This window comes from Gadus macrocephalus, chromosome 6 (genome assembly GCF_031168955.1).
Source record: "Gadus macrocephalus chromosome 6, ASM3116895v1".
Classification (NCBI taxonomy): Eukaryota; Metazoa; Chordata; class Actinopteri; order Gadiformes; family Gadidae; genus Gadus; species Gadus macrocephalus.
Window position 1 is genome coordinate 26,113,508 of NC_082387.1, and position 26,263 is coordinate 26,139,770.

The following is a 26,263-nucleotide window of genomic DNA, read 5'->3' on the forward strand; positions in this document are numbered from 1 at the left end:
CTCAGATTTAGCGGTGCTGATCCTCATCCCAGCCGCTTCACACTCGGCCACCAGCCGATCCAGTGAGTGCTGAAGGTCACAGGCCGATGATCCCATGAGGACCACATCATCTGCAAAAAGCAGTGACGAGATCCTCAGACCACCGAACTGCAACCCCTCCCCACCACGACTACGCCTCGATATCCTGTCCATGTATATCACAAACAGGATTGGTGACAAGGCGCAGCCCTGGCGGAGCCCAGCACCCACCGAGAACGAAACTGACTGGCTGCCGAGGACGCGAACACAGCTCTCGCTTTGGGAGTACAGGGATTGGATGGCCCTGAGGATAGACCCCCTTATCCCATACTCCCGCAGCACCTCCCACAGTTTCTCCCGGGGGACCCGGTCATACGCCTTCTCCAGATCCACAAAACACATGTAGACCGGATGGGCATACTCCCAGGCCCCCTCCAGGCTCCTTGCGCGAGTGAAGAGCTAGTCCGTAGTTCCACGTCCGGGGCGAAAACCGCATTGTTCCTCTTCAATCTGAGGTTCGACGATCGGCCGAACCCTCCTTTCCAGCACCTTGGAGTAGACTTTACCAGGGAGGCTGAGAAGTGTGATACCCCGGTAATTGGCACACACTCTCTGGTCCCCCTTTTTGAACAGGGGAACCACCACCCCGGTTTGCCACTCCTTTGGCACTGTACCCGACTCCCACGCGATGTTGAATAGGCGTGTCAACCATGACAGCCCCTCAACACCCAGAGCCTTTAGCATTTCTGGCTGGATCTCATCAATCCCTGGGGCTTTGCCACTGCGGAGATGTTTGACTACCTCAGTGACCTCCACCAGGGAAATTGACGACGAAACACCATCAACCTCGAGCTCTGCCTCCAACATAGAGGGCGTGTTATTCGGATTCAGGAGTTCCTCAAAGTGTTCCTTCCAACGTCCGACGACCTCCTCAGTTGAGGTCAACAGAGTCCCATCCTTACTGTACACAGCTTGGACAGTTCCCCGTTTCCCCCTCCTGAGGTGCCGGATAGTCTTCCAGAAACACTTTGGTGCCGACCGAAAGTCCTTCTCCATGGCCTCTCCGAACTTCTCCCACACCCGCTGCTTAGCCTCCGACACGGCAGCAGCTGCAGCCCTTCGGGCCTGTCGGTACCCTGCAACCGAGTCAGGAGTCCTCCAGGATATCATATCCCGGAAGGCCTCCTTCTTCAATCGGACGGCTTCCCTGACCACCGGTGTCCACCACGGTGTCCGAGGGTTACTGCCCCTTGAGGAGCCTAAGACCCTGAGGCCACAGCTAGCCACCGCAGCTTCAGCAATGGAGGCTTTGAACACCGCCCACTCCGGCTCAATGCCCCCAACCTCCACAGGAATGCTAGAAAAACTCCGCCGGAGGTGTGAGTTGAAGATACCTAGGACGGGGGCCTCCTCCAGACGTTCCCAGTTCACCCGCACTACGCGTTTGGGCTTACCAGGTCTATCCGGAAATTTCCCCCATTCCCTGATCCAACTCACAACCAGATGGTGGTCGGTTGACAGTTCCGCCCCTCTCTTTACCCGAGTGTCCAAAACATGCGGCCTCAGATCAGATGACACGATCACAAAATCGATCATTGATCTTCGGCCTAGGGTACTCTGGTACCAGGTACACTTATGAGCACCCTTATGTTCGAACATGGTGTTTGTTATGGATAATCCATGACTAGCACAGAAGTCCAATAACAAACGACCGCTCGGGTTTAGATCAGGGAGGCCGTTCCTCCCCACTACGCCTCTCTAGGTGTCTCCATCGTTGCCCACGTGGGCGTTGAAGTCACCCAGCAGAACTACGGAGTCCCCAACTGGAGCCCCATACAGGACTCCATTCAGGGTCTCCAAGAAGGCCGAGTACTCTGAGCTGCTGTTTGGTGCATACACACAAACAACAGTCAGAGTTTTCCCCCCTACAACCCTTAGGCGCAGGGAGGCGACCCTCTCGTCTACCGGGGTAAACTCCAACACCGCGGCGCTCAGCCGGGGATTTATGAGTATCCCCACACCCGCCCGGCGCCTCACGCCCTTGGCAACTCCGGAGAAGAATAGAGTCCAACCCTTATCCAGGAGTACGGTACCAGAGCTGAGACTGTGCGTGGAGGTAAGCCCCACCAGATCTAACTGGTAGCGCTCCACCTCCCTCACAAGCTCCGGTTCCTTTCCCCACAGCGAGGTGAAGTTCCACGTCCCCAGAGCCAGCTTCTGCCGCCCGGGTCTGGTCCGTCGAGACCCCTGACCTTCGCTGCCACCCATGTGGCTGCGCACCCGACCCCAACGGGTCTTCCCACAGGTGGTGGGCCCATGAGATGAAGAGAGGGGGGGTGCCACGTAGTTTGTTCGGGCTGTGCCCGACCGGGCTCCGTGGCAAACCAAAGAAAAACGACAGTGTCACCCCTCATGTTTCATTTGATAAAAACGACAGTGTTTTATTGGATAAATATCGACAGTGTTACCCCTTATGTTTATTTTCATGACGGCCGATAAAAACAACAGTGTTACACCTCATGTTTTTTCCATGTTGACCAATAAAAAATGACAGTGGTACTCCAGTCAACATTTTTGCGGGGATCCTAACCTGAGCTGTTTAGAGTGTTAACCTCCAAACTTATCAATGCACCATCAAGACGCCGAATAATGTAATCACAATGGTTATACTTGACTTTATAATTCGCATGAAATAGAAATAAGAGACTTCCAGCAGTGGACATCAACCTGACTTGAACCCCGGTCTCCAGGGGGTTAGGCAGAGTGCACTCCACTGCACCACTGAGGCGATGACAAAACACCATAATCAATCATCAATAAAGAGGATATACATGACATTAAAATGTATGTGTGTATTTCTATTATTTCCTATTTCTATTATTTCCATCTATTATTTATATGTTTTTTTTCATGACGACCAATAAAAAACGAGTGTTACCCCTTATGTTTTTTTCATGACGACTGATAAAAAACAACAGTGTTACCCCTTATATTTTATTTGATAAAGACAACATTTTCCCCCCCTTATGTTTTTTTTCATGACGACCAATAAAAAACAACAGTGTTACCCCGTATGTTTTTTTTCATGACGACCAATAAAAAACAACAGTGATACCCCTTATGGTTTTTTTCATGACGACCAAAGAAAAATGACAGTGTCACCCCTTATGTTTCATTTGATAAAAACGACAGTGTTACCCCCTATGTTTTAATTGATAAATATCGACAGTGTTACCCCTTATGTTTTTTTCAGGACGACCGATAAAAAACGACAGTGTTAACCCTTATGTTTCATTTGATCAAAACGACAGTGTTGCCCCCTATGTTTTATTTGATAAATATCGACAGTGTTACCCCTTTTGTTTTTTTCTTGACGACCGATAAAAAACGACAGTGTTAACCCTTATGTTTCACTTGATAAAAACGACAGTGTTACCCCTCATGTTTCATTTGATCAAAACGACAGTATTGCCCCCTATGTTTTATTTGATAAATATCTACAGTGCCCTTTATTTATTTTTTCATGATGACCGATAAAAAACGACAGTGTTACCCTTTGTTTTTTGTGGGGGTGCTTAGGGTGCTGCAGCGGCCCCTGGCTGTAACTGCAAGTGAGAACGTTTTCTGAACAAATCAATACTTTTTTTTTTTGTATAATTTTATCATACAACATGATTTTTCATTACATTATTGACATCCACCCTTTTTATGATATTTATCAAATTATCATTTCATTTTATTTAGAACATGGTCTGTGTAGGCTGACGTAGGCTATGACGCACAACGCAGAACTGTCCATAGCTGAATATGGTACTATGCTGATTTTACATAAGCATGTTGGTGTTCAACATCTGTTGTAGTGAATATTCTAAAACTGGTGTAAAATGTTGCTGCCATATTAATAAACACGTTGAATGTTATCGTTTTGATTCTGGAATCCTGCACGTAAACTGGTTGGCAAAAAAAGAGCAAAGACGGACGGTTCACTTGACGGAGAAACCGTCACTTTCCTCATATCAGACAACTCGTAACTCTGGATGAAAATGAAGGCTTTCTTTTATCGTCACTTTCCTTTGTAAACCTTTAGAAATAACCTCCTGAATCCTTGTTATAACGCTGTGTATAATCCACAGCTGTTGCCGACAAGCAACAGCTACCTTACGGAATCCGTACGGTTTTGCACTTTTACCGCGCCATTCTAGGGCCAGTTAGTGGCCTTCTTGGCTTTCCATAGCAGTGAGACATTGTATATGGAGTCAGTTTCCTGCCATAATTCAAACCTGGAAAAAAAAAGTTTCAAAGGCTTGTAAGTCTGGGTTTGAAACTCAACACCTTGTAATAAAGGTTTTGCAACACTGAAAAAAGCGATTATAACCTGAAAAAAAATACAAATAAAATTCAAACATCTGTAAACATGATTTTGTGTTCTATTTTATCTTCTTCATCATTTTCACCAACACATTTTCAAAGTTCAAACAATTTCACCAGCGCATTTGCAGAGTTTCAAATCTGGCACTGTTCTAACAGTGTATTTCATTGTTGCCCGGTTTTGAAACCTTGTAAATGGGATTCTGCAAACAGGTGTTCATACATTGAGAAATACGTTTTGAAAGGTTGAATATTTAGTTTTAAAAACTTGTAAAGGTGTACGTTAACGACATTACAACGTATTTTTTCAGAACTGACTTTTCAGCACCGACTTTTCAGAGATTTGACCACACAGGCGCAAGCTTTGAGTCACGTGAATATTGGCAGTGTTCTGACGCCACTCGTTTTGAAACTCCTGACAGTCGAATCTGAAAACGTTCCTGGGGGCCGGACCATTTAGCTTTAAACCTATTGGTTGCTCTCGGCTGACGTACATTCCAATCACATGTGCCGTTCACCGGGCTGTGCGTGATTGACAGTGCTCTGCCGATGACACAAATAACAAGCGACTTTCGCGGTTGATTTTGATTTCCATTTTCTGGAACCATGGCTGTTTCCCAAAGTGAAGGCTGCAGCCTTGCTAGGACGCGTCCTTGCTAGTCGCGTCCTATGGAGATGAGACTCTGGTTCCAGAAAATGGAAATCAAAATCAACCGCGAAATCAACCCGTTGTTATTCGTGTCATCGGCAGAGCACTGTCAATCACGAACAGCCCGGTGAACGGCACATGTGATTGGAATGTACGTCAGCCGAGAGCAACCAATAGGTTTAGAGCTAAATGGTCCCGCCCCCAGGAACGTTTTCAGATTCGACTGTCAGGAGTTTCAAAACGAGTGGCATCAGAACACTGCCAATATTCACGTGACTCAAAGCTTGCGCTCAAATCTCTGAAAAGTCAGTGCTGAAAAGTCAGTTCTGAAAAAATACGTTGCAATGTCGTAAACGTACACCTTTACAAGTTTTTAAAACTAAATATTCAACCTTTCAAAACGTATTTCTCAATGTATGAACACCTGTTTGCAGAATCCCATTTACAAGGTTTCGAAACCGGGCAACAATGAAATACACCGTTAGAACAGTGCCAGATTTGAAACTCTGCAAATGCGCTGGTGAAATTGTTTGAACCTTGAAAATGTGTTGCTGAAAATGATGAAGAAGATAAAATAGAACACAAAATCATGTTTACAGATGTTTGAATTTTATTATTATTTTTTTTCAGGTTATAATCTCTTTTTTCAGTGTTGCAAAACCTTTTTTACAAGGTGTTGAGTTTTCAAACCCAGACTTACAAGCCTTTGAAACTTTTTTTTTCAGGTTTGAATTATGGCAGGAAACTGACTCCATAATTGTAGGGCATATGGGGGCGCGGCAGGAGTGCCTCTACGAAGTAGATGATTTCCCGGAAATGTGAACAAGTGAATCGCAAACGTTGCCCCGAGTGTTTAGCGCTCTGCACAGCCACCCCAGACTGTCAGCAGGGAATACGTCGAAATGCATGTACGTCATTATTTGACACTTTAGTATGGTTAAACATGACTATCAATCATTATAACAACGTTTATAGGTCATAAAAGTCGAAAAAGCATATTAGGTCCCCTTTAAAGAAAGGACAGCGGACTTTTCCATTCATTCCTATGAAAACTGCTCAATGGCGCAGTGCAACCAAGGAGAGATTTGCTTCCGCATCATGGAGGTCTCGAGCCACGCCCTAGTGCATGACGTGCCGGATGCAGAAATACTCTGGTTTTCTAGCATTCTTAGCATTGTAGCATCATAAGCAAGAGGTCTGAGCCATGGACATATCAAAGAAAGGACAGCGGATTAATTACCACTCGACACTTACACGAGAAGTTAATGGAGCCGTGCAAAACTGAGCCCTCTCGGATGCCGGGCCGGAACAACATTTGTTTGACTACGACTCCTTTCAGCTGCCCACCCCTTCTTCTCCTGCAAACAGCGGCTAATAAAACGCTTGAGGAGGCGTTTTGAAAAGCGAAAACTTACATTTTATTAGTACATGGTATAAAGATAATTATGAGCCTTTGATTGATATCCAGACATTTTTTGCGGAGACACATTCCTGTTCCCCACTTGTATTGGAGTGAACGGAGATATCTACTTCCGGACCTCCATGAATCGAGGGACCCGTCCACAGCCCGCTAAAACAGCTGCAATACCAGGCTTTGCCACTGAGCACTGGTGGATTGCAGAAGTATGCACTGCTCCTGGGGGCCTGTTGGGGCCTCTACGAATTATTTTTTGGATAGGAAATTTCCTTTCCTGGAGTGCTTGGATGAAAGGTGGTTCGATTTCTAAAACTATTTAGGAAAGGAGCCTTGATTCATCCTTTAACCCTCCTTTAGCAACCTTTGCGAAAGGAAAGGAGATAGTATCCAATAATCCTTTACGGTGGCAATATTTAAAGGAACTCTCCATCGACAAAGTTTACCGACTCTATGTGAAGACGCATGAGACCCGGTAAAGCAGAAGAAGAGAATAAAATACAATTTATAATAATGGATACCAATTCCAGAAACATTATTTGAATCTAAATGAAATCATTTATTGCTGGTTATTACCAGCAATTGCTGGTTATTAAGTACACAATATACACCGAACGAAAATAAAATGCAGACTTCACATTTAAGAAAGACTACATGGGCCTCTGCTATTCGTGGAGACCCTTGGTATATATTTAATTTAAACACCTGTATCCCGAATGGGATGAAGGCAGGTTTGTCCCCAAGTTGTTTCTTATAAATATAATGTACGTTCATTCGTATGTATACATAAATGTAATTTATTCTCATCAATGGACTGTCTGAAACATTAGTGACAATGATCATGTATGGACTGGATAACATTTAATTGTTGCTGTCAATGGGGTTTTGTCAATGGGTGTGGTTATTCAAGACCGGTTAAACAGTTTAATTGATGCACACTGAAGAAGGCACACGCCAAAACGTCTGTGCAAATAAAAGTGGATTCATGCATTCCCGCATCCCTCCTACTTTACTTGATCTGACTATTCAGGCCAGCACTCTTAAATACACATTGAGTGAAGCCTGCTCCTATCCTAACTCACGATGCGATATTTAGATCCATGTGTATATGGAGGTGGTCAGCCTTAATTAACAGACGTCTTTATTGAGTCAGGTCGATTATCACAATAAAAAGATGGATGCTTTCATGAAGACGAATGCATAATGATGTCAATAGATGCCAATAGACGGCAGCCATTAGCCAGGAGCCAATAGACGGCAGCCATTAGCCAGGAGCCAATAGCCATTCCTACATGAGCAGCCCGTCATGGTACTTCGTCCATCATCGTGCTTGGTTGGTAAACCACCGACCTCTCAGGGCCGGTAACCTCAGCGCTACGGGATGATGGTACCGACCGTTTGACGGAACAGCTGTGCTGGAGGAGGCGGGACATTTCAGTGGAGGCAACAACACATTGTGGTATCGGCACTTGCTGTTTATTTGAAAACAACGTGGCACTGGCCTCTCCCAGGTCCTCTGGGTCTCCCTGGGGGGCGTCCACCTCTCCCCCTGCCCCCCCTCCCTCCGCCTCGTTCCCCATAGCCTCCCCTCTTCCTCTTGGCCCCCGCCCTCCCTCCTCCTCCTCCTCCTCCTCTTCCTCCCTCCCCCTCTTCCTCCCCCTCCTCCCCCTCCTGCGCCCACAGGCCGTCCGAGGTCCCCGGGGGCTGGTCCGCGGGCCCCGGGGGCTCCAGCGGGTCCCTGGACAGCAGGATCCAGAGGGCCGGGACGTTGCGGCTGACCGTCAGTCCGTCCAGCCCGGCCCCGGGCTCCAGGGGCTCCCACAGCTCTCGCACGGCGCGGTACTGCAGCTCCGTGCGCTGGTGCACGCCGCCGCCGCCCCGCAGCCGCCGCTTCACCATCTCCGCGCACGAGATGGCCTTGGAGATGCCCTTCCCCGTCGCCGTGAAGACGATCTGCCTGCTGAGCGGCTTTGGGTCCACGGGGATCTCCGGGACCTCCGGGGCCGCCGGGACCCCTGCAGTGGTTCCGCCTTCCGGCGGGCGGTCCCCCTTGCGGAGGGGGCGCGGCCGGGGCGCCTCCACGCGGCTCAACACGAAGCCCAGGATGTTGCGGATCTTGCTGCCGTCCTTGACGAGTACCTGCGGCGTGCCGGCGGGCAGGTGGAGGAACGGGCAGCGGGCGGGGTCCTCCTCCGTGCTCGCCTTGCGGTAGTTCTCCATCTGGACCACGGAGCGGGACGCGCTGCTGGGGAGCGAGGGACGGGGACACAGGGAGGGGAACGGCGGGAGGTTACCTTCAGTCATTCGGGGCTTTTATCCAACGTGAAATGTAGGTATTGGATGTTAATATTTACATTTGTACGGGGTCCGAGGGGATAGAAACATGCGTTACCAGGGCTAGTTCAATTGGATATTAACCTCATTAAGAATCGAACACACAAAACACACACACACCGGCAGCCTTTATCAACAACATTTCGGTCTGGGGTCTTTCGGAGCCAGGAGAGCGACTGGCCTTCAGATCAATTCATCTCCTCAGTCCCGCTGCTCACCATAAGCAAGCAGGGTTTTTATAAAACGAATTTTCATTTTCCAATAATGTTTGAACATTGCGGAGAAAGGTGACCGATATAAATGTGGTTTACGATATGACACACATGCTGTGGTTTGATTCATTCTCCAGTGTTTGGTTGAGTTGCTGAATTAGACTAACCTGCTAAACAAGCTGTTGGTAATCCATCATCAACTCCACATAAACCTGAACGTACATCCAGCGAGTTACTTTTTACTTTACCCGGCTTTAAATTAACTTATTTCCAACCTTGATGTCTGATCAGAGCTACTGCAACATCACCAGACTGCCCACGTTTGTTTCCTTCCTAGATTTGCGTTAACGTATATTGACCCCAGCTGCCGCAAACTGCAGCGCATTGGTGGAGCATTGGAGCTTTTAAACACCAGAGGTCGCCAGAGTCAAGGCTGTCTGTCCTTCTAGCTCTGCTTCAATCAAATATTTTCTCTACCTCTTGTTTCTAAAATGCCGCACTTGAAGTCGATTACAATCGATGCACTCGCATGATCCCTGCAATTTCTGGGTTCAAACATCAACAAAAAACATAATGTAAAGGTAATGAGTGTTCTTTGGTCTGTTTACGTATACGTGACACTTGATGGACACAAGGGTTCTGCAGTCTGCACACAGGGCAGATGGGGATGGAGCAGATGGGGATGGCCCCTCACTGTTGGTGGCTGCTCCACTAAAAGGGTTCTGCTTTGTCCCTGTTTCTACTGTCTCCTCACTGCCTCCTCCAGTGTCTCCTCCACTGTCTCCTTCAGTGTCTCCTCCAATGCCTCCTCCTGCTGGTTCACAGAAACTCATGCACAGTAATGATTTAAACAGAGTTTGAGTCTTGTGAGTGTTTATTGTGTGATCATAAATGTTGGTTTTTGGAAAAAGAAGAAGACAGCACAATACTGAGATTCCACAGGAAAAGTGTACAAATATAATGTGATGTGGTGCTGCTTGCAGAACAACGTTGTGAACTTTAATGATCCGTGAATTCCACTGTGCATCCATGTTTCCAGAAGACAGAAGAAGCTGAGATAAATGTCCAAGTCCTTGTTGAAACGTTTGCTAGTTCTGAGCTGAGGTAAGGTCACAGGTCAGGTAGAGTTGACAAACAGAACCTAAGATATAGTGTAATGTAACACCATTGCCAATAGTACAGAGCAGATATTGGCATACAATAATCACAGAAATGCATGAAGTAAAAGGGTGTTTAAAACGGCATGAATATCACTCTATCTATGTGAAGTAGAAATAGTAACAATAGTCTTTAATAAGTACACCCACCATTGATGCGCGTCAAAAGACAAGATAAATGATTTGTTTGATATGAACGACTCTCCTGTAACAGATGCATATCATTAATTCAATATAAATCAATATAAATCAATGATCAGATTGAAAGAGAGGTGCATGTCTGCTTGATTCATCCACAGAGAAACACACCAGGGGGAAAGGTATTCTACGGTCTTCCTCTTCTGCTGGATTGCTTTCTGTTTCCACATCAAGTATCTCACGCCAAGTTCCCTTCTTGTATTCCTCGCAGGACTTCCTGGAATATTTCCAAGTGGACGGATCAGTAACATTTATGCCACTTGTTTGGTTTGTGATATAATTGTTGTTTTTTAGATGTCAATTATAGTCCCTTCATCATCCTATGCGAACTGAGAAACATCCATCTCTATCCTCCCAATCCCAAATGCTGTCTGAGTCTTCCAGGCTAGCTTGAGGCCTTAGCGGGGTGTTATCGTGATTTGGCGGGCCGCAGACATGTGCCTGTGCCCTGGCGCTGGAGGCCTGGTCCACGTCGGTCTCCCACTGAAGGTTCCACAACGCTGCATCTGTTGTGTCCACGTTCAACAAACAAACCCTGATACATGACGGTGAGATGCTGCCCCCCCCCCCCCCCCCCCCCCCAAGGTTTCACCTGAGTACTGGTTGGCTGGCCACGTGTCGGGCGGGCTTGTAGAATGAAAGGGACCAATGAATGGGGGGGGGGGGGGGGGGTGAGTGGTCTGTTGATGCTGCTGAAGAAGTTTATGGGTTAGGGTTAACCCAGGGTTTATGGGTTAGGGTTAACCCTGGGCTTATGGGTTAGGGTTAACCCAGGGTTTATGGGTTAGGGTTAACCCCAGGTTAGGGGTAACCTAGGCTGTATGGATTAGGGTTAACCAGGGTTGGGGTTTACCCAGGGTTTATGGGCTAGGTTTAACCCAGGGTTTACGGGCTAGGATTAACCCAGGGTTAAGGTTAGCCGCGGTCTCCAGATCCTCTACGTGTCTCGCCGCTGTCGGCTCTTCCTCTTGGCCTTGCGTGCGTACAGGAAGTACATGGTGTGGCCGGCGGTGATGAACAGCACGGAGATGATGACCAGGATGCCGAAGTGCTGGGGCTGCGGCGCGGCGATGACCATGATGAAGTGCAGCAGGTCCATCAGGTAGTTCATGGAGCTCTGCACCCCGTTGACCACTCCCCGCTCCGACTCACAGATGCTCTCCTGGAGGAGCTGCGTCACCGTCAGGTCGAAGGACCACAGGCCTGCGGACACAACGGACAGACGGGTGGACCAGAGGCAACGGACAGATGGTCGGACCAGAGGTAACGGACAGACGGGTGGACCAGAGACGACGGACAGACGGGTGGACCAGAGGTAACGGACAGACGGGTGGACCAGGGACAACGGACAGACGGGTGGACCAGGGACAACGGACAGACGGGTGGACCAGAGACAACGGACAGATGGGTGGACCAGAGACAACGGACAGACGGGTGGACCAGAGACAACGGACAGACGGGTGGACCAGAGGTAACGGACAGACGGGTGGACCAGAGGTAACGGACAGACGGGTGGACCAGAGACGACGGACAGACGGGTGGACCAGAGACGACGGACAGACGGGTGGACCAGAGACAACGGACAGACGGGTGGACCAGAGACAACGGACAGACGGGTGGACCAGGGACAACGGACAGACGGGTGGACCAGGGACGACGGACAGACGGGTGGACCAGAGACGACGGACAGACGGGTGGACCAGAGACGACGGACAGACGGGTGGACCAGGGACAACGGACAGACGGGTGGACCAGGGACGACGGACAGACGGGTGGACCAGGGACGACGGACAGACGGGTGGACCAGGGACAACGGACAGACGGGTGGACCAGAGGTAACGGACAGACGGGTGGACCAGAGACGACGGACAGACGGGTGGACCAGAGACGACGGACAGACGGGTGGACCAGAGACGACGGACAGACGGGTGGACCAGGGACAACGGACAGACGGGTGGACCAGGGACGACGGACAGACGGGTGGACCAGAGGTAACAGACAGACGGGTGGACCAGAGACGACGGACAGACGGGTGGACCAGAGGTAACGGACAGACGGGTGGACCAGAGACAACGGACAGGGGGTACCACTGGAGGAAACACTGGGTCACCAAACAGCAAAGCACCAACCACTGGCTGGGGCCCCACCCCTAAAGCACCAACCACTGGCTGAGGCCCCACCCCTAAAGCATCGGCCACTGAACCCCACCCCTAAAGCATCGGCCCCTGAACCCCACCCCTAAAGCATCGGCCCCTGAACCCCACCCCTAAAGCATCGGCCCCTGAACCCCACCCCTAAAGCATCGGCCCCTGAACCCCACCCCTAAAGCATCGGCCCCTGAACCCCACCCCTAAAGCATCGGCCCCTGAACCCCACCCCTAAAGCATCGGCCCCTGAACCCCACCCCTAAAGCATCGGCCCCTGAACCCCACCCCTAAAGCATCGGCCCCTGAACCCCACCCCTAAAGCATCGGCCCCTGAACCCCACCCCTAAAGCATCAGGCCCCTGAACCCCACCCCTAAAGCATCGGCCCCTGAACCCCACCCCTAAAGCATCGGCCCCTGAACCCCACCCCTAAAGCATCGGCCCCTGAACCCCACCCCTAAAGCATCGGCCCCTGAACCCCACCCCTAAAGCATCGGCCCCTGAACCCCACCCCTAAAGCATCGGCCCCTGAACCCCACCCCTAAAGCATCGGCCCCTGGCTGAGGCCCCACCCCTAAAGCATCGGCCCCTGAACCCCACCCCTAAAGCATCGGCCCCTGAACCCCACCCCTAAAGCATCGGCCCCTGAACCCCACCCCTAAAGCATCGGCCCCTGAACCCCACCCCTAAAGCATCGGCCCCTGAACCCCACCCCTAAAGCATCGGCCCCTGGCTGAGGCCCCACCCCTAAAGCATCGGCCCCTGAACCCCACCCCTAAAGCATCGGCCCCTGGGAACCCCTGCTCTAAACCGCCCCCTCTGGGGGGCCGTGAGCAGGCGGTGCAGGCCCCTACCCACCGACGCGTGCCGTGATGACCCCGAGGAACAGCAGGATGATGGAGACGTAGGACTCGGGCGCGGTGCCCGAGGGCACGTTGTCGAACAGCACCGTGTTGTTGGTCCAGTGGATGGAGGAGCGGTCGGGCAGCAGCGGCTGGTTGCTGCCGCCCCCCAGGGGGTAGGAGTGCTTCTCCCTCTGGCTCGCCATCCGGCCCCCGCCGCCGCCGGGCGCGGCCGGCGAGGACGCGGAGCTGTTGTCGGCGTACGCCATGAGCAGCCGCAGGTCCATGGGGCTGCCGGGGGCGAACACCGAGCACACGCACAGCAGCAGGCAGCCCAGGTGCAGGCAGCTGGAGATGACGCCCGTGTTGACCAGGCCGTACGCCTTGCGCAGCTTGGTGAACATCACGGTGCCCATGAGGCCCGTGACGGCGGACACGCCCATCAGCAGGCTGAGCAGCGAGCCGCTGATGCCCTGGGTGTAGGCGTAGCCCGTGGTGATGCAGTCGAAGCCCAGCACGGTGGTGTACAGGAAGGCCAGGCCCATGCCGGCCAGGAACACGTCCTGCTGGTAGTACGCCGTCCAGCCGTCCCGGCAGGTGCTCAGCAGCTGCCGCAGCCTCTGGAAGCAGAGGGGCAGCCCGGCGACGGCCTTCAGGCTGAGGCTGCGCTCGCTGGGCTCCTCGGGCAGCGCCTGGGTCCCTCTGGCTCTGCTGCTCGTCACTGGAGGGGGGAAGGAGACGGAGCTCGGTTTGGTGTCGGAGCTTTTGGGAGGAAGCAGCTGCTAGAGGCTAGACCACAGGTGCAAGGACCGATGGAACGGATTTGGATCGGCTCTAGTCCAGTGTTTTTTTACCCCTGGTGCACGAGTCAAATCTACAATAATATAAATAAGCTCTTTTTTTAAACATTGTTCAACAAATAGTGGTGTGATGGCTTGTTATTATTTGAGGAATAGTGTTGCTTGGTGCATTCCATCGTGTTTCCGATGTCACGTTTTCCATGAGGACTGGATGAAGACACTGGTAGCATAAGCAGTGGCGCTGGCCTTCCTCCACTGTCTCCCACCGGCCATGGCCTCCTGCAGTAATACTCGGGGGCTCTGGCACTCTGCCCAGCCACACCATGTGCATTTGTAGCTACGTCATCTATATGTATGAGGGGGTCCGCCAAAGGTCTTGATGACAAACAGTTGTACAGCTAAAGTCAAAGGTCAGGAACCACTGACCCAGAGCACGCGTTGCTCTGAAAGTGGTTTGCTCCTAGCACCCTGCACCCAACGCTATATCTCGACCTTTTCAGTCCCCTCCGATGGCCGTCTAATGTTTACTATATGGTGAGGAAGCATTGAAGTTACTGCTGATGGCTGAAACAAAATTCCACATTTGCTTACTGCTTATAAAACTAGGCGGAAAACGACTCAATCCATAGATAACATATCAATGGCAATAAGGCATCAAATTCACATCGGTAAAATCTTGGATAGAAGTTAAACATTTTTAATTCCTTTAACTATGATTAAAATACCGACTATATGTCAGTAGTTGTCTCCAAAAACATTTAAAAATACTGTTTTTGATTCAAACACGATCTCAAACGGTAAGATTCATATAACAGAGTTATAAATCTGCAGTTTGAGGCGTTAACGAGTCGGTCTACTGCGGGGTGTACCGTGCGTCCGCCTCCGCGCCCCACCCTGAAGACAGGCCTCCTCCACGTCTGCGCCCGGGGGCTTCACCGACAGGGCCGGCACGATGCGGTACACGCGGGACAGGAAGAAGAACTCCACTATGAGGGACACCACGTTCCAGCCCAGGATGAAGCCGCACCCCACCACGTTGGAGGCCAGCGTCATGACCTGCCCCACCGCCAACGGAGCCAGGATGTTGGTCACCTGGTCGATCCGCCTCATTGTGGCGTTCATCCCTGTGGACGGACGCAAACGGTCATTCACGAGGACAGACGTAAACGCTCCTTCCTGAGACATTCTGTCCTGTGGACAGAGATAAACGGTTGTTGCTTTGGACAGAGTTAAACGCTCATCCCAGTGGACAGAGGTAAACAGTCATTCATGTGGACAGAGGTAAACAGTCATTCACATGCGCAGAGTTAAACAGTCATCCAGAGTTAAAAGGTCATTACTGTGGACAGAGTTAAACGTCATCGACGTGAACAAAGTGAAACGGTCATACCTGAGACACTCATTCATGTGGGCAGACTTGAAGTAACTTTTGAAATGCCGTGTTTTTCTCTTTTGCCTTTTTTTTCTAAATTAGTTCTAAAAGTTGAGGATGAGTGGGGTGTTCATGTTGTGAACATGTTATGAACCTATAACATCTCTCCCAGTTTAACCAGTGACGGAGAGTAGGAATGGACCCACCAGCCAGGTGTCCGCGGTTGTATCCCGTGATGACCACGATCCAGTCCCTCTGAATGGCGATGGTCAGGGCAGTGCTCGCAAGGTTAGCCACATCTGCCAGGACGATCACCACCGTATAACAAACCACCTTGTGTAAGTTTTGTGATGCAACATGTTACTACACGTGGCAGCACAGGGTAGACTGTGGCTCAGAGGCACCGACGGGGAAGGGACTCCGACCGTCAGAGACGGATCAGACACAGCAGAGTGAACCATAGTCTACGGGGAATTATGATCGTCATCAAATGAAGTGGAGCCGCCCAGCATACTCACAGTAAGCCAACCATCCCAAATCTGTTCGATCCACTGCTTGTATGAGAACACCAGCATGAGCACTATGCTACACACGGTCACTGAAACGTTCTGAATAAAGAGGGAGGCATGTGCGACTAAAACAGGGGGAAAAACAAGAAGAGGTTATACATTTAAAACTTCAAAATAAGACGGTCAAGTGTCCTCACGACGTGCTCCGTCCCTCTGAAGGAGGCGAAGTGCCCGGGGCTCACCCTTGTTCCTGGGGTTGCGGTCGACCCAGTCTCCGATCAGAGCTCCCACCAGGAGCACCGAGCCGGCCACCACCAGGCCGAACACGGCCGTGAGCAGCAGGTTGCGGCCGTACAGCTCAATGAGGAAGACGGAGATGGCAAAGTGCCACATGCGATCCCCCTGGTTTGATAGAGAAACGACACGTGAACACTCGCGCCTGCGTGTGTGGACGACCTGTGGTTCGCTGAAACGTTGTCATCCCTGTGTGAGGATATGGAAACACGTCTTACCCACATCGATAAAGCTCCACTGACATAGATCAGGAACTTGGGTCCCCTCAGATAGACGAGCGCTGAGCCTTCAACAACACATCAGATCAAGGTGTCATCATCCCATACCGTGGAATGGAACAGCACTTCTCTCAGAGGTCGGAGGTCGTGTTTACCTGGTTGACTCCTAGACCTTTTGATGCTTGGCTCCCTGACATCCTCCGATTCGTACTCCACCACCACTCCCCCCGACTCCGAGGCGTCGGCTCGCAGGGACATTTCCTGTGGTAGGGTCAAAGGTCAAACGCTTGACTTCATCTCGGGTCAACAGTCACCTCCTGCTACAGAACCGTTTACAATTACAGGGACACGTTTGGACTTTTAACATGCTGCATGATGAGTTGTTTTCTTTCCGTATGATGTATAGTTCCCAGCCAAAACATTTGTAAGTTTACCTGTCCAGTCACACAGGCCTGACACATTCCACATCTATATTAATGCAATGAAGCCGTTTTTTTAAGAGAATTCCTTCCCTTAAGGGTAAATCAGTTAATCCACATGACACATATCTGTGTTCACCTCATACACTCACAGGCAGCCATGAAATCACTCACCTTTGCTGCGATGGTTTGACAGATCCTTAGTGATATCCTTGTCCTTTAGCGATGCTCTTTTTCCATCGATCGTACATTGGGATACTTGGCTTTCCCGAGAGCAGGAGGTCAAGCGGCAGTGGTGTGAAAGGCCTGACCGCAGCCCTGTGTCCACCGGGGCACCATTGTATGAAAGTGCCAGAAGGGCAGAACGGGCCGCGGGGTAACAAAAGCAGCCAGCATATTCCAAAGCACGTGGCGTCGACCCGGACAATATCGCTGGCCACCCACGCTACATAAAGGACGACGTATGTGACTGAAACACACACACACACAGCAGGGCATGGTCACTGGTCACATGTTGACCTGTATGCTTGAACGCACTCACAATACATAGTTTACAGTATCTTCTGTATACCCTCACATGCAAACACACATACACACTCATGCATGTGTTGACTGACACATATGTTGCTCCGGTGCAAAAATAAACCGCGTGAACCTTTGAACAGGGAGCTTTACCCTGACACGTGCGTTTAGGTATCTTTTCACCGCTCCGGCCCCAGATCCTCGGCCAAGGATTTGTTGTAATGAATAAAAAGGATGAATATTTAATGAACGCTTGCATTAATAAAACTCAACCTCTGTTTGTGTTTCAGGTTTTATCCGCATTTTTTTATTTGTATTTCTTTACAATACGAGTTCACATCTTGGTTATTTAAATTGATTTAGAACAAAACGGCAAGTTAAGAGGAAAATATAAAGGCTTAAGGGTAGCGGGCTGAGTTGTCTTAAGTTTGCAAACACACAAGATCAATACAGCATCATCCAATTCAATTGTTTGAATGTAAATATGTCATAGCTCATAGGGTAAACAAATGGATGTAAAACATGATCAACTGATCAATAATTCAAAGCTTACCATACAATTTGTATACTTGACTTGTTCTGACATAAGCGGGCACTATGTCTAATCAGTTTGAGAGGGGTTTGATTTGAAAAAACGACCACTCAAGATTGAAGGAAGAAAATGTATGAATCAAAATATGTAAATGGCGGAGTGGGGATATCAATTAGCATATGGGTTGATATTGTGTCGGCCCATAAATCGCTTCCTCAGGAAGCCCAGTAATGTATAGGAGGCGACCAGGGGTATGGAGATGATGGGAATGGTTGACAGGAGGACGGTGATAGCGTACACCCAGCCAGGGTAGGGCTGGACGTCGTGCAGGGGGAAGTCCACCTGCAGAAGGAGACCCTATTACTAACTCTGACCCATGACACGGAGTACTGTGCATTGTGTTGATTCTTAGTAGGCTACTTAAAGGCATATTGTACGGGATCCAGTAATATGCACCTTTTAATATGTTGTTGAAATTGGTTTTTACATCCTGACGGCAATAAATAACTTATGGGCAATGAAAAGGAAGCGAAAAAAAAACGAATTCTGTATCCGCTATAAACCTGTTAAAATGCTTACCAATCGGAGACACTGTGCCCCAATCTAAAGAACCAATCACAAGCCTGCGCGTTCTCTCCCCTCTGTGTACGAGCCTGAGCCGGCCTGAGCACGTTCACGGAGGGCAAAGAAAGCGTTGTTGTCATAGTAGTTCATGACAGTGGACTAGACCTAGTGAGCCATCCTTTTAAAAAGGCAAGAAAAAGAAACACAGAAACTGAAAAGGCAGCAACAAAAAAGAAGTTAGAGACTGCTCGAGGAAAAACGAGAATAAATATTGGATTAGCTTTTCAGCGATGGCGACAGCTGAGGGCGTTGAATGGCCTGAAAAGTGACGCAATGGTTGCCGTTGAAGTAAGCCGTAAGCAGCATTAGCGCTCGTGCACGGCTCTGTGTCGAGGGGTGGGGGCAGGGAGTCCTGAAGGGTGGGGGAGGAGTTAAACGGAACTCCGAAGAGAAGCTAATTTCAAATCATGCTAGCTCTCTCACATCGTACAGTATAGCTTTAACTGTGGCGCATCTGCATTAGCTAGCTATCACTGCTGTCTACGGGGAATGGGTTAACCTAGTGATTGTTAGTGCTTGGCACTTGGTTCTATGAACATCCTTGCTGTACCCACAGAGATACATCTTTTCGCTTCTTATGACAAATGTACTTGTTGTAAGTTGCTTTCGATGTAAGCATCTGCTAAATGTCCTGAATGTATATGCAAATAACATATGTTATGGTTCGATTGGGAACATGGACCTCGTCTAGACGCTCTCTTACAAAGTCTGGGTTCCAGGCGTTGTAGGTGGGCGTGGTCTCAGCCTCGATCACGATGTAGGCCAGGAACACCATGAGCAGCATCAGGGGGCTGAGCAGCCTCCAGGTGACCTGCCAGTAGAGGTTGGGCCTGCGTCCGGTCATCCATTCAATATCATCACTGAACCTGTTGGCACGGAGACACGCTTAGACCCACGCACTGTGTGCACACAGAGACACACACACTGTGTGCACACAGAGACACACACACTGTGTACACACAGAGACACACACACTGTGTACACAGAGACACACACACTGTGTATACACAGACACACACACTGTATATACACAGAGACACACACACTGTGTATACACAGACACACACACTGTGTATACACAGAGACACACATACTGCATACACAGAGAGACACACATACTGTACACACATAAAGACACACATACTGTATGCACACAGATACACACTTAGATTCATGTGCTTTATACAAACAGACACACATACTGTGTATACTCAGAGGCACACTTTGATACACATAGCAACATTAAAATACACATAAAGTAGATACTAATTTTATAATTATATACACTCAGATACATAGTATGTTGTCTCCATGCAGTACTATTTTTTTTCCAACATTGTATTCATAGTGACTTCATAGTCATCTTACCTTTTAATCCCATAGACATATGTCACAGCCGTCATCTCGAAGAAGGCTATGATGAGCAGGGGCAGCGACCCGACGTAGGTGTTGAAGATCTCCAACCAGTAGTTCCCCGAGCCCAAGGTGAAGATCAGGGCCGCAGTGAAGCTGAACAAACATATCAGACCTACAAGCAACAGGGGAGAGGTACTTCATGGTTTTAACCACATCGCTAACCCTAACCAGGTATTTGGATATGATTTAGTTGGATGGACAACATCCAATGTAGGTCAAGCAAGACCAGGCATAGACCTTGAAGACTGATGGAATTGTAGTCTTAAGTCTTGTAGTATTAATATTATGTATTCCCAGAGTATCTGTTGATGCTTTCGCCCCCGCCATCACGGCGGAAGAACCTTTCTGAAACTTGATACACAGGCTTTGTTTTACATGCTGAACCTTTGGCCTCTTGGACCCTTAATGTCCGCCTGGAAAGATTCATTTGCACAGTGAACATTTTGGGAAAACTTCAAAAATCTTCTTCTAAATAACCACAGGTGCCTATGACACACAATAGGATAGACATGCTCTATTGAGCCTCATTCAAAATTGAGCACGATGGTTATAATGGTTGCTTTGCTAATGGTTATTAGCAAACTTTATTCTATGAATGACAAGTCCACTACAGAAGGAGCAAGGAGTTGGAAACTTGTGGTTGTACACGTAGACGACGTCTCCCTAAACAAGTGAAGCAAGTTGTTTCTGTACCGTTATTAATAGGATTATTATAAGATTATCTACAGATCCTCCTGGGAACAGATGGAGGAACCCCATCTGCTAGGATCCAGAAGACCCAGAGTGGAGGCTAATCCGTTTTCCATACTTGACTCATGAATTCATTACCAGTGAGCATCTCTTTAGGAACCCAGGCTGGGACTAGGTGGAGGTCTAGCAGTGGGGTGAGGATTCCCTCCAGCATGCCGAACATGGAGGAGAGGCCCAGGCAGAAGAGCATGATGAAGAAGAGGGCGGCCCAGAGCTGGGAGCCCGGCATCTCTATCACCGCCTCGGTGAACACGATGAAGGCCAGCCCTGTTCCAGAGGCACTCTGTGAGAAGAACAACCGTTACTGTGGGCACAGAATGTCCTGTGATGAACAGAGGCAGGACAGGTTGCTTTTGATGCAAGCTGCATCGGAATTACAATTATTAATAAGTGTGAGTTTGAACTTGGATGGCCTTGGTTTTGACCCTGATCACTCCAGAGTGTCCCCCTTTGTGCAAAGCCGACCCCAACCTCCTCATTAATGATAGGCATCTAAATCCCTGTTGCTTGGATTTACTGACTCCAAATCCAGATGGAGGAGGGATATTTGTAAGGTGCACCTGTTCAAGGTAAGTTTGAAGATTGCAGGTCTTCAGGTTCAGGCTCGCCACCTCAGTGGGATCCGAAGCGTTGAGGTGACCCAACCATTCACCGTAGTTTTGGAGAGTTATGTTTTCATCACCGATGCTAAATGCATTTGTTAATGTTAATATGTTCCTAAGAAAGGGTTGGAGAAATAACACTAGACAGTTAATAATAAGGGCAACAATGATCAACAAGCCATAACACAAAACTCAAGAAGACACTTGAATGAGATGATTAAATGATATCTTTGATTGATCTTAAAGGGCAATACTGATTTGGTTGATCAAACCATCGTAGCCATCTTTCCTGGTTTCACTAAATCAATCAAAATGAGTGGCGAAGGGCATTTAGCATGAGAGTTCCCGCTACAGAGGTAAACAAAAGCATAGCACTTTGCTTTTTGAAAGCAATGTGGGTTTGTCGGTAGCCCTACAGAGTTTGTGGAAAAGGACTTTACAAATCTCTTCACTTAAAGTGCTTTAGTGCTGCTCCCATTTGTGGCAGGCACGTTTACCGAAATGCTCTTAGGCAGTATAGGCAGAACAAAGGGTTTGTGATGTTGGTACATTGGTATATTGGTAACAGATGTTTAAGATAAGCCTGGACTATGACTGTTACAGTGACGTTGGTTTGATCACCCAGACTGGAATTAGACACAGGTAGAAGTAACGGCTCATACTCATTACGGCAGTCATTGTAGTTGGCGTTGGCTTTGAAGCCAAGGATGGCAAAGATCGGAATGGCAGCATAAACCGACGTGAAGATGTTGACACACCCTATGATCAGGGCGTCCCTTTCACAATTGTTTCTGCAGAGAGAGGACGCTCAGTGGTTCGACTGCACATACAGTATAATGTGAGATGTAACACGTTTATAGTGTGAAAAAACAACATAAAGGTAGCATACTTTTGAGGATTATAGCTAGAGAAGGCGATGAGGCCCCCGAAAGCCAGAGACAGAGAGAAGAAGATCTGCGTGGCGGCGTCAAGCCACACTTTAGGATTCTTCATCGTTTCCCACTGCAACAGAACACACAACGTCTGAACCCTGAACCCTGAACCCTGAACCCTGAACTCTGAACTCTGAACTCTGAACTCTGAACTTTGAACTGACAATCAGGGCAGGAAGTGGAAGCGCCGGCTCACGTCGGGGGAGAAGAGGTAGACCAGTCCGTCCAGAGCCCCGGGGAGGGTCAACGCTCGCACCAGGAAGATGGTCAACACCAGGTACGGGAATGTGGCAGTCACATAAATAGCCTGATAAAATAAGCCAATGATTAGTAGCCTTATCAAAGCCTCATCCCGTGTAAGATGTTGTACTATGAGTCGGCCTTTCGTTAACAGATGAAAACATCATTCAACCGTAACTATGACCGTGCCGAGAAATATGACTTTCTGTGCTTCCGATATGATTCACGATGTACGCTGTACACTTGATACATTATCTGGCTTCAATATGCGGAGATAAGAGGGGTCCACTGTGATCACCTTCCCAATGGTTTCAATGCCCCGGATGAAGCAGATGTAGACAAGGCACCAGGCCGTGGCCAGACACAGCACCAGCCACCACTGCAAGGACCCGCTGGCATCGATGTCGGGCGTTATGTTGAGCGTTCTCCGGTACCAGAAGTAGTTCACTGGGGTGCCCAGCTCACACTCGCTCACATACCCTGGACCAGACAACAGAAGACAAGTTGATGAGCTGTTGATGAGCTGTTGATGTGAGTCAGGGTTTGTGAGTCAGGTTGTGGGTCAGGGTTTGTGAGTCAGGTTGTGGGTCAGGGTTTGTGAGTCAGGTTGTGGGTCGGGTTGTGGGTCAGGTTGTTGGCCAGGGTCTGTGAGTCAGGGTTTGTGAGTCAGGTTGTTGGCCAGGGTCTGTGAATTAGGGTTTGTGAGTCAGGGTTTGTGAGTCAGGTTGGGGGTCAGGGTTTGTGAGTCAGGTTGTGGGTCGGGTTTGTGAGTCAGGTTGTGGGTCAGGTTGTGGGTGAGGGTTTGTGAGTCAGGGTTTGTGAGTCAGGTTGTTGGCCAGGGTCTGTGAGTCAGGGTTTGTGAGTCAGGTTGTTGGCCAGGGTCTGTGAATTAGGGTTTGTGAGTCAGGGTTTGTGAGTCAGGTTGGAGGTCAGGGTTTGTGAGTCAGGATTTGTGAGTCAGGGTTTGTGAGTCAGGTTGGGGGTCAGGGTTTGTGAGTCAGGGTTTGTGAGTCAGGGTTTGTGAGTCAGGTTGGGGGTCAGGGTTTGTGAGTCAGGTTGTGGGTCAGGGTTTGTGAGTCAGGTTGGGGGTCAGGGTTTGTGAGTCAGGTTGGGGGTCAGGGTTTGTGAGTCAGGTTGGGGGTCAGGGTTTGTGAGTCAGGGTTTGTGAGTCAGGTTGGGGGTCAGGGTTTGTGAGTCAGGTTGGGGGTCAGGGTTTGTGAGTCAGGTTGTGAGTCAGGGTTTGTGAGTCAGGTTGGGGGTCAGGGTTTGAGAGTCAGGTTGTGGGTCAGGGTTTGTGAGTCAGGTTGGGGGTCAGGGTTTGTGAGTCAGGTTGGGGGTCAGGGTTTGTGAGTCAGGTTGTGAGTCAGGGTTTGTGAGTCAGGTTGGGGGTCAGGGTTTGTGAGTCAGGTTGGGGGTCAGGGTTTGAGAGTCAGGTTGTGGGTCAGGGTTTGTGAGTCAGGGTTTGGCGTTACCGGTGTGGTTGGCGTTGACGGGGCAATGGCTCCAGGGAAGTGGACTCTGGAAGCAGTGGAAGAAGTACCAGAGGACCCAGGCGATGATGGTGTTGTAGAACAGCCCCACCAGCAAGGACACCAGCATGGAGGCCACACCTGTGTGTGTGTGTGTGTGCGTGTGCGTGTGCGTGTGCGTGTGTGTGTGTGTGTGTGTGTGTGTGTGTGAGTGTGAGAGTGTACAGACTCTTGTTATCTAATATGAAGAATGAATAACATTTACATGCATATTTTCCTTTACATAATTCATAACTCCAACCAACCTTCAAAGGGTTCATTATGATAGGTAAGGAGTTTAACTCCACCCCTCTATCATCTATATAGATAAATATATAATATATATGATTTATTGTAACATTATAAATGTCTCTTTAACTTTAAAACTTTAATAACTATCCCTACATTCAAAGCAATTACTGTTTGTTTTTACTGTGACCTTTCTAAACATTTTTTTTGTATTTGATGCTGAAGTAATAGTGCTTAAGAAAATAAGAGCTATGAAAAAAACAAAGCGCTCCGTAGAAAGGCGGTGCGGAGACAAGATGGCGGCTGAGGCAGCTCACCTACGCCCCCGAGGTACGGCGACATGGAGCTCCACACGCCGATGCTGCCCATGCGGAGTCTCTGACCGATGGCCAGCTCCATGTGGAGCAGAGGAAGACCCTCCACCACCAAGGAGATCAGGTAGGGGATCAGGAAGGCCCCTGGGGACAGAACCAGATGTTACCCCCTGGGGACAGAACCAGCTGTTACCCCCTGGAGACAGAACCAGCTGTTACCCCCTGGGGACAGAACCAGCTGTTACCCCCTGGGGACAGAACCAGCTGTTACCCCCTGGGGACAGAACCAGCTGTTACCCCCTGGGGACAGAACCAGCTGTTACCCCCTGGGGACAGAACCAGCTGTTACCCCCTGGGGACAGAACCAGCTGTTACCCCCTGGGGACAGAACCAGCTGTTACCCCCTGGAGACAGAACCAGCTGTTACCCCCTGGAGACAGAACCAGCTGTGAGCTCCTGGAGACAGAACCAGCTGTGAGCTCCTGGTACGAGAAGGTAGAGAACCAGGAGACAGATCCCAGCTGTGACCTCCTGGTTTGTAAGGTAGAGGACCAGGAAGGCGCCTGGAGACAGATCCCAGCTGTGAGCTCCTGGTTTGTGTGAGAAGGTAGCGGCCGGATCCCTCTGAGATCCCAATGAGATCCCTCTGAGATCCCTATGAGGTCCCTATGAGATCCCTATGAGATCCCAATGAGATCCCTCTGAGATCCCTATGAGGTCCCTATGAGATCCCTCTGAGGTCCCTATGAGGTCCCTATGAGGTCCATCTGAGGTCCCTCTGAGATCCCTCTGAGGTCCCTATGAGGTCCCTCTGAGGTCCCTCTGAGGTCCCTCTGAGGTCCCTCTGAGGTCCCTATGAGGTCCATGGTACGCAGGCTGAGAGAGCTTTTTAATCCAAGGTTGAATATAGCAGTCGGGGGTGTTTGGGGGGGAGATTGCACTATCAACCTGGCGTGCTTTATCACAGCGAGAGCTTTGGGTCAACATTAAACTTACCAGAGTGGAAACTAAATAATGTTGATGTGATCACTCGGCTAATTTTATGTTCTTGATTATTCTATGCAACATTAATCTGTGTCGAGAAGTTGTTTTATTGTACTACATATGAAATGGCTTACCATACCAAGGCACCATGCAGTTTGGTGGAATTAATTTGATACAAACATGCTGGAAACACCAAACCAGGATTTTTGATTTACCTTCAGAAAAGACCCAAAATCTAAATCCCAAATTCAGTCCTTTGATTTGTTTTCAAACAATGCATATACACAATAAATAATAACTCACAAAACAATATTTCTGCTAGCCCAACAAAGTGTGACTGACTCTTACCTCCACCATACACCTGGCACAGGTATGGGAACCTCCAAACACTCCCGAGCCCCACAGTAAAACCGATGCAAGTGAGCAGATACTGGACCTTGTTGTTCCATTTGGGTCTTTCAGGGGTGTCCTTGGATTCCCCATCAGGAGTCTTCTCCGTCAAAACGTCCTGGTCATCCATCATATCTCTTCCAGCCTGTCAAAGCATCCCTCGCAGAGCTGTGCTTAGGATGGAACCACGCCGGGTAGGTTCACCTTGGGGCGGAGCTAGAAACGAGAACGACAACATAACACTCCTTGA

The 26,263-nt window shown here is 49.3% G+C and overlaps 3 protein-coding genes and 1 long non-coding RNA gene across 7 annotated transcripts; all 4 read right to left on the bottom strand.

The window, feature by feature from the left end:
• Nucleotides 1-5,622: 5,622 nt before the first annotated feature.
• rpp25l (ribonuclease P/MRP 25 subunit-like) lies at nt 5,623-9,375 on the bottom strand. Of its 4 annotated transcripts, none has more exons than XM_060055262.1 (3): nt 9,163-9,375; nt 8,804-8,846; nt 5,623-8,691 (listed from the first exon to the last, which is right to left on the bottom strand). In XM_060055262.1, the coding sequence occupies exon 3, from the start codon at nt 8,667-8,669 to the stop codon at nt 7,926-7,928; it is 744 nt and encodes a 247-aa protein (XP_059911245.1). In that variant the 5' UTR covers nt 8,670-8,691; nt 8,804-8,846; nt 9,163-9,375; the 3' UTR covers nt 5,623-7,925. The 4 variants fall into 4 exon arrangements, with proteins under 4 accessions (XP_059911245.1, XP_059911244.1, XP_059911243.1 ...); XM_060055261.1 differs by having other exon boundaries at nt 5,623-8,694; XM_060055260.1 differs by lacking the exon at nt 8,804-8,846 and having other exon boundaries at nt 9,163-9,365.
• A 462-nt stretch (nt 9,376-9,837) lies between these two features.
• On the bottom strand, nt 9,838-11,049 carry LOC132460195 (uncharacterized). The gene is made up of 2 exons (XR_009526363.1): nt 10,943-11,049; nt 9,838-10,567 (listed from the first exon to the last, which is right to left on the bottom strand). It is a non-coding gene; the product is annotated as an uncharacterized LOC132460195 (long non-coding RNA).
• Nucleotides 11,050-11,058: 9 nt separating this feature from the next.
• si:ch211-254p10.2 (solute carrier family 40 member 1) lies at nt 11,059-17,481 on the bottom strand. Its single transcript, XM_060055265.1, has 9 exons — nt 17,125-17,481; nt 16,687-16,792; nt 16,532-16,599; nt 16,262-16,421; nt 16,029-16,144; nt 15,717-15,843; nt 14,984-15,262; nt 13,355-14,044; nt 11,059-11,553 (listed from the first exon to the last, which is right to left on the bottom strand). Exons 2-9 carry the CDS (start codon nt 16,787-16,789, stop codon nt 11,288-11,290), a joined length of 1,809 nt encoding a protein of 602 aa, XP_059911248.1. The 5' UTR covers nt 16,790-16,792; nt 17,125-17,481; the 3' UTR covers nt 11,059-11,287.
• A 277-nt stretch (nt 17,482-17,758) lies between these two features.
• LOC132460187 (sodium-dependent neutral amino acid transporter B(0)AT3-like) lies at nt 17,759-26,263 on the bottom strand. The gene is made up of 12 exons (XM_060055250.1): nt 25,972-26,263; nt 24,643-24,783; nt 24,041-24,178; nt 22,867-23,048; nt 22,525-22,635; nt 22,286-22,398; nt 22,059-22,187; nt 21,355-21,511; nt 20,873-21,077; nt 19,997-20,156; nt 19,332-19,494; nt 17,759-18,346 (listed from the first exon to the last, which is right to left on the bottom strand). Exons 1-12 carry the CDS (start codon nt 26,144-26,146, stop codon nt 18,173-18,175), a joined length of 1,848 nt encoding a protein of 615 aa, XP_059911233.1. The 5' UTR covers nt 26,147-26,263; the 3' UTR covers nt 17,759-18,172.

Bases quoted from the DNA above. Each gene is read 5' to 3' on its own strand.
- rpp25l (XM_060055262.1), bottom strand. From the start codon at position 8,669: ATGGAGAACTACCGCAAGGCGAGCACGGAGGAGGACCCCGCCCGCTGC.
- si:ch211-254p10.2 (XM_060055265.1), bottom strand. From the start codon at position 16,789: ATGTCCCTGCGAGCCGACGCCTCGGAGTCGGGGGGAGTGGTGGTGGAG. The intron at 16,145-16,261 runs GTGAGCCCCGGG...CCCCTGTTTTAG, and splicing joins CCGCAACCCCAGGAACAAGG to TCGCACATGCCTCCCTCTTT. The intron at 11,554-13,354 runs GTGGGTAGGGGC...TTGTGTCCGCAG, and splicing joins GGTCATCACGGCACGCGTCG to GCCTGTGGTCCTTCGACCTG.
- LOC132460187 (XM_060055250.1), bottom strand. From the start codon at position 26,146: ATGATGGATGACCAGGACGTTTTGACGGAGAAGACTCCTGATGGGGAA. The intron at 22,636-22,866 runs GTGATCACAGTG...TTATTTTATCAG, and splicing joins GCATTGAAACCATTGGGAAG to GCTATTTATGTGACTGCCAC. The intron at 21,512-22,058 runs GTATGAGCCGTT...ACCCTTTCTTAG, and splicing joins TACAATGACTGCCGTAATGA to GAACATATTAACATTAACAA.